The sequence below is a fragment of the Mercenaria mercenaria genome, chromosome 12 (assembly GCF_021730395.1).
Source record: "Mercenaria mercenaria strain notata chromosome 12, MADL_Memer_1, whole genome shotgun sequence".
Classification (NCBI taxonomy): Eukaryota; Metazoa; Mollusca; class Bivalvia; order Venerida; family Veneridae; genus Mercenaria; species Mercenaria mercenaria.
Window position 1 is genome coordinate 43,721,294 of NC_069372.1, and position 9,768 is coordinate 43,731,061.

General features: G+C 35.0%; 1 protein-coding gene across 2 annotated transcripts in view; it reads left to right on the forward strand.

The window, feature by feature from the left end:
- Positions 1-7,715, forward strand: part of LOC123533308 (neuroendocrine convertase 2-like) — a 67,788-nt gene extending 60,073 nt beyond the window's left edge. For both annotated transcript variants that reach the window (XM_053519903.1, XM_053519902.1), the window contains exons 18-21: positions 627-800; positions 1,724-1,897; positions 2,590-2,622; positions 3,747-7,715. In XM_053519903.1, coding sequence (XP_053375878.1) covers positions 627-800; positions 1,724-1,897; positions 2,590-2,622; positions 3,747-3,811 — 446 coding nt within the window. In that variant the 3' untranslated portion in view covers positions 3,812-7,715. The remainder of the gene's footprint in view (positions 1-626; positions 801-1,723; positions 1,898-2,589; positions 2,623-3,746) is intronic.
- The last annotated feature ends 2,053 nt before the right edge of the window (positions 7,716-9,768 follow it).

Below are 9,768 nucleotides of genomic sequence, written 5' to 3' on the forward strand. Positions count from 1 at the left end.
GCAGTCTGGTCAGGATCCATGCTGTTCGCTTTCAAATCCCATTGCAATGAGAGAAACCATTAGCGAACAGCATGCATCCTGACCAGACTGCGCGGATGCGCAGGCTGATCTGGATCCATGCTGGTCGCAAACGCACAATGTTGGTTTTCTCATGGTGCGGCTCAAATGACATTTGCTATAATATGATTCTGGTCAACAGTTTACATGTTCTAACCTTGTTACCTCTTTGAGCACGAGGAACGTTTATGTGCTCTGTCCATTTATGTAAAACTACCTCATTGAAATTTGTGCCATATTTTACGTACTCTTCAACACCGGTAACAATGTGACAGAATATATCAAGCCTTTAACATGTTTAAAAACAGCTTGTTTAAATGAAAATTCAGGTTTTCACAAGAGTTCGATTTTAGGGAAATAACCAACTTGAAAATTTTTTATTAAGTATCTATGTTTAATCTTATTTTATTGCTTTCTCATAAAACATAACAGATTATATTTCAAAATAAAAACATGCATGGCTAGGCATTTGTCCAAATGCAGTTATACAAGAGACCTCTAGATATTTCAGCCTCTGACTATTTTCTTTAGTACATGTGTAAATATCATATCTGAACGACCTGTTTCAGACTGCGGACCTCTAGTGGCCCCAGTCAATGGAAGCGTTTCATACAATGGCACAACTTATGACTTTAGTGCAGTATATGCTTGCAACGAAGGCTTTAGCATTAATGATGGGGATGAAGAACGAATATGTTCTGAATACGGAGAATGGACCGGAAGTGAACCGATCTGCAGGAGAGGTATTTTAACGGCAAACTATTATGTCTGGTTATTTATTCTTTTGTTTTCTATGTGATTAAAGGCTATTCCGTATATGCCTAAATCCGTCGTATAAGTCTTTATTGAAAATTAACTACACTGAATACCTAGTAGGCAATCGAGTACGCCTAAATCTGTTGTATAAGTAATTATTTGTCGTAAGTATTTCTTAAAAACTAACTATACGGCAATGTCTAGCATCGTATCAAGAGGGACGTTTTTACAGAACGGTGTAGCCTGTAGAAAAGAGTTTGTGTAAATTTTCTTTAAACCAGTTCAGAAAGTTACTAAACTCATTTTGAAATAACGGAGTCTTCCTCCACCACGGAATTAGATCAAATTCTAGTATGAGGGTTATGCTTGGCCACGCTATCATTTAAGTCGTATAAGTCGTCGAATCTAATTCCCTGAAGCGGCATTTTAGTTCATTAATATGTCACATACCCAGATTTATGCGGTGTTGCGTTGTCTTGAAGTAGTACGGGTTTTGCTGTTTAATAGCGGGCTGGTCGTTGTTTACCTATAGCTGGACGATAACTCTTTCTCAGAAAGATTAAGTAATACATACTGTTAACTGTTTCTCCGACAGGACCATAATCTACTGCTAAAATGACATCATTGTTATACGCGAAAAGTGTAGACTGAATAAAGATTCCTTGCTTTTGAAAAATTGCGTGTCTTGGTGAGTCCGGGTGCGCCATTCTGCCGACTGGGATTTTAATTCAAGCTCAAAGCTACGTATTAGAAAAAATCCATTCACTATCTAGCTACGTTAGCCGCTTGTCTGTGAATATGTATCTATGAATGTAAAGCATTTTAGAACATGGGTGTTAAATAAATATGTTTCATATCAGGTAAAATGTGTTTTTATGTAATTGACAAATTTGATTTTTGCTCCGTTTAGGTTGCAGAACACTAGAGAATCCTGAAAACGGAAATGTGTCTTTCACTAACACCACAGAAGGTTCTGAGGCAGTGTATACTTGCGAAGAAGGATACATTCTTTCTGGAGGAAAATCTCAAAGAATATGCAGTCCGAAGGGTAAATGGTCATCGGTTGAACCGGCGTGCTTGATTGGTATGTAGAAATGGTGTTAAACTTATTTTGTAAAACACTTATGCCTCAAAAGACAGCCTGCCAATAATATGGTATTTTTCCAAAAATATATTTCCATCAAAAGTTTCCAAATTCACGACCTTGTTTAATTAAGAATGTCCTCTAACTGTGAACTAGAGGTTTACAAGAGTTGTCTGGAAAACACGCCCATGATGGCTTGTTGGAAGTTAATGGCTAATAGTATTATGACACAGACCAATTGCCCTAACATCACAGGGGTGATTTACTGAACACCGCCAAAAATGCAATAAAAGTAATCCTATGAAGTTTGGCACCAATGGGTCCAAATTTGTGGATCGTTTGCAGTCCGTCTGAGTCATTGTGAATATTGATCTTAAAAGATGATGAGAGTTAAGATTGAAAAATTAAAGATTTTTTTTCAAACAACGAAATACAAAACGTTGTTCCTATATATTCATGGTGAATATTGTTGCCGTTCTGACGGTGATTTTTAGGAATGGTTTGACAATCTCAGACTTTAAGACATTTTAAGTTGTTGACTTGAGTTAGTGACACAGAGCCTTGAAAAATTAACTGAACATATTGCATTATTTATAACACAACACTATAGGTTTATGAACACTATATTTGAAAGAATCACTCGTGAACACTTGTTATACATGAACCAAATACTCTATATATTTCATTTACAGACAAAGTCTCATCAAGTGCAGTCATAGCTGAAAGTAAGTGTTTATACATATAGTCACAAAGTTAAAAGTGTTTCAGCTGTTTTTAGCCATTGTCAAAGCGGATTTGTATTCAGGCGAATATGCAATCTTTCTCCTTTAAGATATGTTTGTATTATTGACAAATGCTGGACATTTTAAAATTTTGCAAGAAATATGTGGAACCTGTTATTTTGATCATACACTTAAAATGATAATTTTCACGAGCCTGCTGGCGGCAAGGGATTCTGCCTTTGCGACCAGTGCAGACAAAGATCAGCCTGCACATCCGTGCAGTCTGATCATGGTCTGCATTGTTCGCCATTCAGTCAATAACTTTTTGGTATACCTCCCCCCCCCCCCCCCCTTTTAACAGTTAATGGTACAGTCCTAATTGAAAGATGGACAGGTTCATTATAGAAATTTAGCAGGGTAAGTGTCAAAGCTCAGTTAATCATTCCTGGCTTATAGTTTCTCAAATGGCAAACTAAATGAATTTATTTCACTGACTTCATGACTTAGAATGCATTGCACAATTTTTTTGTCGTATGTAGAGATAGACCCTAACATTTTCAGTGATCGAAATACGTTAGATAATGTCTAGAAATTGATTTCTAAGTCCTTAAAAGAGCCAAAAATGGTTTTACAAATGCTAACTTTATGATAGTTTTGTTAATATAAATAACAGAGGTTTTAATATTTAATTTAAAGTTGTGATCTGCAAAGAATGACAACTCTTGCCTTAGACCAGTACTTTTAAGCAGAGATACCTAGTACTTTACTTCCCTTGCAGTTACGCAATAGAGTGGAAAATGAAAATGTTTTAAGACACAATATCATACCTTTTTGCACAACAAAAACATTTAGGATTTATTCAAATATGGTTGATTTAACCTTTAAAACCTGCTTCCTCTGATTTTCTCAGCTAACTTATTGTAATAAATTTACTTTTAATAAGCCATAAGCCGATAATAAAATGAATTACCAGTAAGTATATTATAGTGCAAATAATACAGTTTTGCTTGTATCAAAGCACTTTTGTAATACAGAACAGGTAGGATTAGTAAAGGTGCAATTATATTGATCTCTATTTCCTATGTCTATCGTATGTAAAGTGTTTGTGTGTATGTGTCTTTTTTCAGACCAAATGGATTTACTGATAAAGCTATATGTCGCAGTACTGTGTGTTGTTTTCCTCATGCATTGAGCTGTCTTTCGACTTATCCAGGATACAAAATGTACAATCATCATGAAGTAACCTGGATACTGGACAAATACGTTTATCATATATGAAACTTGTACTTTATGGATGTATTGACATTGAATGTTTTGTGTAAAAAATATGTTTTTTAGCTCACCTGAGCAATGCTCAGGTGAGTTTTTCTGATCGCTCGATGTCTGTCGTCTGTCGTCCGTCGTCTGTCAACATTTAGCTTGTGTATGCGATAGAGGCTGTATTTTTCAATAAATCTTCATGAATATTGGTCAGAATGATAACCTTGATGAAATCGAGGCCGAGTTCGAAAATGGGTCATCTCGGGTCAAAAACTAGGTCACTAGGTCAAATCAAAGAAAAACCTTGTGTATGCGATAGAGGCTGTATTTTTCATTTAATCTTCATGAATATTGGTCAGAATGATAACTTTGATGAAATCGAGGCCGAGTTCGAAAATGGGTCATCTCGGGTCAAAAACTAGGTCACTAGGTCAAATCAAAGAAAAACCTTGTGTATGCGATAGAGGCGGTATTTTTCAATTAATCTTCATGAATATTGGTCAGAATGATAACTTTGATGAAATCTAGGCCGAGTTTGAAAATGGGTCATCTTGGGTCAAAAACTAGGTCACTAGGTCAAATCAAAGAAAAACCTTGTGTATGCGAAAGAGGCTGTATTTTTCAATTCTTCTTCATGAATATTGATCAGAATGATAACCTTGATGAAATCTAGGCCGAGTTCGAAAATGGGTCATCTCGGGTCAAAAACTAGGTCACTAGGTCAAATCAAAGAAAAAGCTTGTGTATGCGATAGAGGCGGTATTTTTCAATTGATCTTCATGAATTTTGGTCAGAATGATTTCCTTGATGAAATCTAGGCCGAGTTCGAAAATGGGTCATCTCGGGTCAAAAACTAGGTCACTAGGTCAAATCAAAGAAAAACCATGTGTATGCGATAGAGGCTGTATTTTTCAATTGATCTTCATGAATTTTGGTCAGAATGATTACCTTGATGAAATCGAGGCCGAGTTCGAAAATGGGTCATCTCGGGTCAAAAACTAGGTCACTAGGTCATATCACGTAAAAACATTGTGTATGCGATAGAGGCTGTATTTTTCAATTGATCTTCATGAATTTTGGTCAGAATAATAACTTTGATGAAATCTAGGCCGAGTTCGAAAATGGGTCATCTCGGGTCAAAAACTAGGTCACTAGGTCAAATCAAAGAAAAACCTTGTGTATGCAATAGAGGCTGTATTTTTCAACTGATCTTCATGAAATTTAGCCAGAATGATTACCTTGATAAAATCTAGGCCGAGTTCAAAAATGGGTCATCTGGGGACAAAAACTAGGTCACTAAGTCAAATCGAAGAAAAACATTGTGTATGCAATAGAGGATGTATTTTTCAATTGATCTCCATGAAATTTGGTCAGAGTGATTGCCTTGATGAAATCTAGGTCGATTTTGAATATGGGTTATCTGAGGTCAAAAACTAGGTCACTAGGTCAAATTAAAGAAAAATTTTGTGTATGCGATAGAGACTGTTTTTTTCAATTGATTTTTATGAAATTTGGTCAGGTTGATTGCCTTAATGAAATCTAGGTCGAATTTGAATATGGGTCATCTGAGGTCAAAAACTAGGTCACTTGGTCAAATCAAAGAAAAAACTTCTGTATGTGATAGAGGCTGTATTTTTCAGTTGATCTTCATGAATTTTGGTCAGAATGATTGCCTTGATAAAGTCTAGGTCGAATTTGAACATGGGTCATCTAGGGTCAAAAACTAGGTCATATCTAAGAAAATGCTTGTTTTATCGCAAGAGACCAATTTTTTGGTCCAATCTTAATGAAAATTGGTCAGAATATTTGTTTCCATGAAATCACTAGGTCAAACATGTTTTACACTGTTATGGAGTGTTTCTTAGGTGAGCGACCTAGGGCCATCTTGGTCCTCTTGTAGGTAATATTGATTGTTTTACATTTGTACATGAATTTGCATATAATTGTCTCTCGAAATATTAGGGGGAAGGGGAGAGATAGTGTTTTGGTCCTGAATTAGTGACCGCTCTGTATCTGTACCCCACCCCCAACTCCCTTGAAAGATTGCACAAATGTTTGCCGTAATGAGACTATGTGCAGAATACAATTTTCAGTCATGCCGATTGAAAGTCAAGGTTGTACGATAAAATCCGCAATACATTTAAACACTCACAGCATTTTCAACTAACAGTAACCTTGACTTAAATGTTTGCCATAACGTTCAAAATGCCACTCATTGAAATGTTGTGGTATATATACATGCGTCTTTTTTCAAGCTTTAAATGAATTTGTTTATAATACAAGCGTCTAAACGGTTTTGCATACTCTTTAATGTATTTATTTGTTATACATTGTATAATAAACTGCTAGATAATGCACGCACAATTATAATAAATGAACGTGTATGTATTTCAAGTTTCTAAATGACGTTGCACTGGATTTACATATAGCTGTAATGGTAATTCTAAAAGGTTTTGCATATAATGCCCGTGAAAATTGTGCATTGTTCGAAATAGAATTCTACAGAAATAATACTACTTCTTCGTGAATTTGCTTATAATGCAAGCTAAATGAGTGCACTGTCTATAATAGTTTTATGTAGTCATAATAATGAATGCTTCTAAGTGTTTTGTACATAACGCCAACAAACTTACGTTGTTGAACAACGAAATGTTTTTTCCAGTGTTAAGGTATTAGATCACTAATAGAGAACCTCCTTTTTGAAGAGTATTCAATTCCTACCACAAACCTACTTTTACTGCAATTCTTAGTGGGGCGTAGGTTCAAGCCCTACTGGGACCAAATTTTTTTTCCCTTATTTTCCTTTTTTTCTAGTACGTTTTTACTTCTTTCAGGACTTATTATTGATTTCTTGTACAAAAAAGGAAAAAGATGAATCTTATAAGCGATATTTTGGTGTTCAAAGTGAATTTACTACTTAAACAGAAGGGGTAGAGTTACACATCTTTAAAAATATTGAGTTACACGCGGTAAAGTTCTCTATTTTGCTATCACTCTTAGATTATATATTGTGGAAGAAATTTAGGTAGGTTTTACGTCTGCCCTAAGGTTATTTTTAAATGGAGTAAGCAAAATTCAAAACAGAAACACAGCATTCGACCATATTTTTTCAGTGTTGAAGTATGAATTCTGTTCCATTAAATCCGTTTACTTGAGGCACCATAGAAAAAATTGATATTGACATTTTTATTTTGTGTTTTATAACTGTTTACCAATAGTTTGATGTTTCTTTTATTAAAATTAATGGTAAAATGAGTTCTCTGCAAACGTTTTGGACAGTGACTATCACTTTGAAATTTGTCTCTACTTGAGCTTGAGGAGATACCATAAGTTATACAAAATTTATAAAAAACGGCACGGTAAAAGTTGTTTAAAAATTGCAAAATAGTGCAAAACACGGTTACCTTTCAGAATATACCAAGCAAAGGCTATTTTGTAAACATTACTATTAGTGATCTAATACCTTAACGTTCTGCTATGATCTTTTGCGTTGTTCAAGTTCGAGCGTACATGTCCATATTCCTGAACTCCTGTTCAACGAGAGTACCAGTGACGGAAATTATGTTCATGATCAGTCAAATGAATTTATTCATGTATTTTTATTATCAAAGACTGGCTCCCAAAATATTGTTACGTTACTTAGCAACATAGCAGTATATCACCTAACCATGACTGGATATTGTAAATGCATCAAAATGAAGATGTATTTAACTTTTTGGAAAATGATGAATTTTGAAAGGTGTTGAACTTCCCAAAAGTCTGTCATACATATACATATGTTGTATGTTTTTCTGTTTGTCAAATAATCAGGGTCATTTCATGACCATTTAACCAGAGGTTTTGTTTGTTTATTTCTCCCATAATCGGTCATAAAAATATACATTAATTGTGTGACTTGCCGGTCAATGGTCAAATCTATTTCCCCACCGTATGCAGGAAGTTTATGATGTGTTCAAGTGTCAGGTATAGTTAAAGACGAGAACAGATTTTTTGCGGAACTCGTTTTAGTTTTCTTTTGTTTCAGTTTTTCATTACATGTATAAGTTTTTTTTTTTGAAATGGTGTATTTACCAAAGCTGGGGGAATGGAATCCCCACAGGAAATTCTATTCCAGATCCGTGATAGTTACCTTCTGTGTCGGTCCATCCGCAGTAACAAGAGGATCATGATGACCCTGGATCGCTCACCTGAGTAATATGAGCTACATGTTTCAAATGTCAAACTGAGGCTAAAATATTAAGATGTAGGTTTGTAGGTCACTTTCATGGTCACTGAAAGTAAGTGTTAAGATCTGTGTGCAAAACTGTATATGTCAACCCAATTTCAAGGCTGTATCTTAAAAATACAAGAATTTAGGTGCGTATATCAAGGTCACAGTCAAGTGACCCCAAATTATTTGGTCATCGGGTAATTATAATTAAACAGTATAGGAAATATGATCAGATAATTTCTGAAGTATTTTTTTGGAAATGGACGGACGGACGACGCCCGACGGACGACGAACATCAAGCGGTCACAAAAGCTCAGGTGAGGTAACAAAAACGAAACTACGTCAGGAGTTGGACATAGGAATTTTTAACTACGGTTTCTTACTTTGGCTGTGTGATCTATTGATGCAGATCCAGTTTACTGGAGGATAATCGGACACTAACTGGCAGCACTTCCTGATAGGAAAGTTTCTTGTCAAAAACATAATTAGCCTGTTCGAGCAGTAGGAAGTGATTGATGTTCAGACCGTTCTAAGATGAGTCGTGAATTACAAAATGTTACTGAAAGTTAGGAAAATAAAACAAAAGATGTTCCCGATAGTGAAGAAATTATAACACGAGCTGTTCCTGATAAGAAATTATAACACGAGATGTTCCTGAAAGTGAAGAAATTATAAGACGAGACTTATACCAAGATATGTTCCTGATAGTAAATAAATAATAACATAAGATGTTCCTGATAGTGAAGAAAGTATAACACGAGATGCGTAATAGTAAAGAAAATTTACCAAGATATGTTCCTGATAGTGAAGAAATAATAACACGGGATGTTCGTAATAGCGAAGAAATTATAACACGAGATGCATAATAGTGAAGAAAATTATACCAAGATATGTTCCTGATAGTGAAGAAATAATAACACGAGATGTTCGTAATAGTGAAGAAATTATAACACGAGATGCGTAATAGTGAAGAAAATTATACCAAGATATGTTCCTGATAGTGAAGAAATAATAACACGAGATGTTCGTAATAGCGAAGAAATTATAACACGAGATGCGTAATAGTGAAGAAAATTATACCAAGATATGTTCCTGATAGTGAAGAAATAATAACACGAGATGTTCGTAATAGCGAAGAAATTATAACACGAGATGCGTAATAGTGAAGAAAATTATACCAAGATATGTTCCTGATAGTGAAGAAATAATAACACGAGATGTTCGTAATAGCGAAGAAATTATAACACGAGATGCGTAATAGTGAAGAAAATTATACCAAGATATGTTCCTGATAGTGAAGAAATAATAACACGAGATGTTCGTAATAGCGAAGAAATTATAACACGAGATGCGTAATAGTGAAGAAAATTATACCAAGATATGTTCCTGATAGTGAAGAAATAATAACACGAGATGTTCGTAATAGCGAAGAAATTATAACACGAGATGCGTAATAGTGAAGAAAATTCTACCAAGATATGTTCCTGATAGTGAAGAAATAATAACACGAGATGTTCCTGATAGTGAGGAAATTAAAGCATAAGATTCTGTTTTCAAATCTGCCTCCTTAGAAATATATAAGAACCTTATATACCTAGCTATGTAAGACAGGGTTTTCTCTACCCGAAGGACAACATGGACTGAAAAACCGAGCGTAGGGAAAACTTTAATATGGTTGA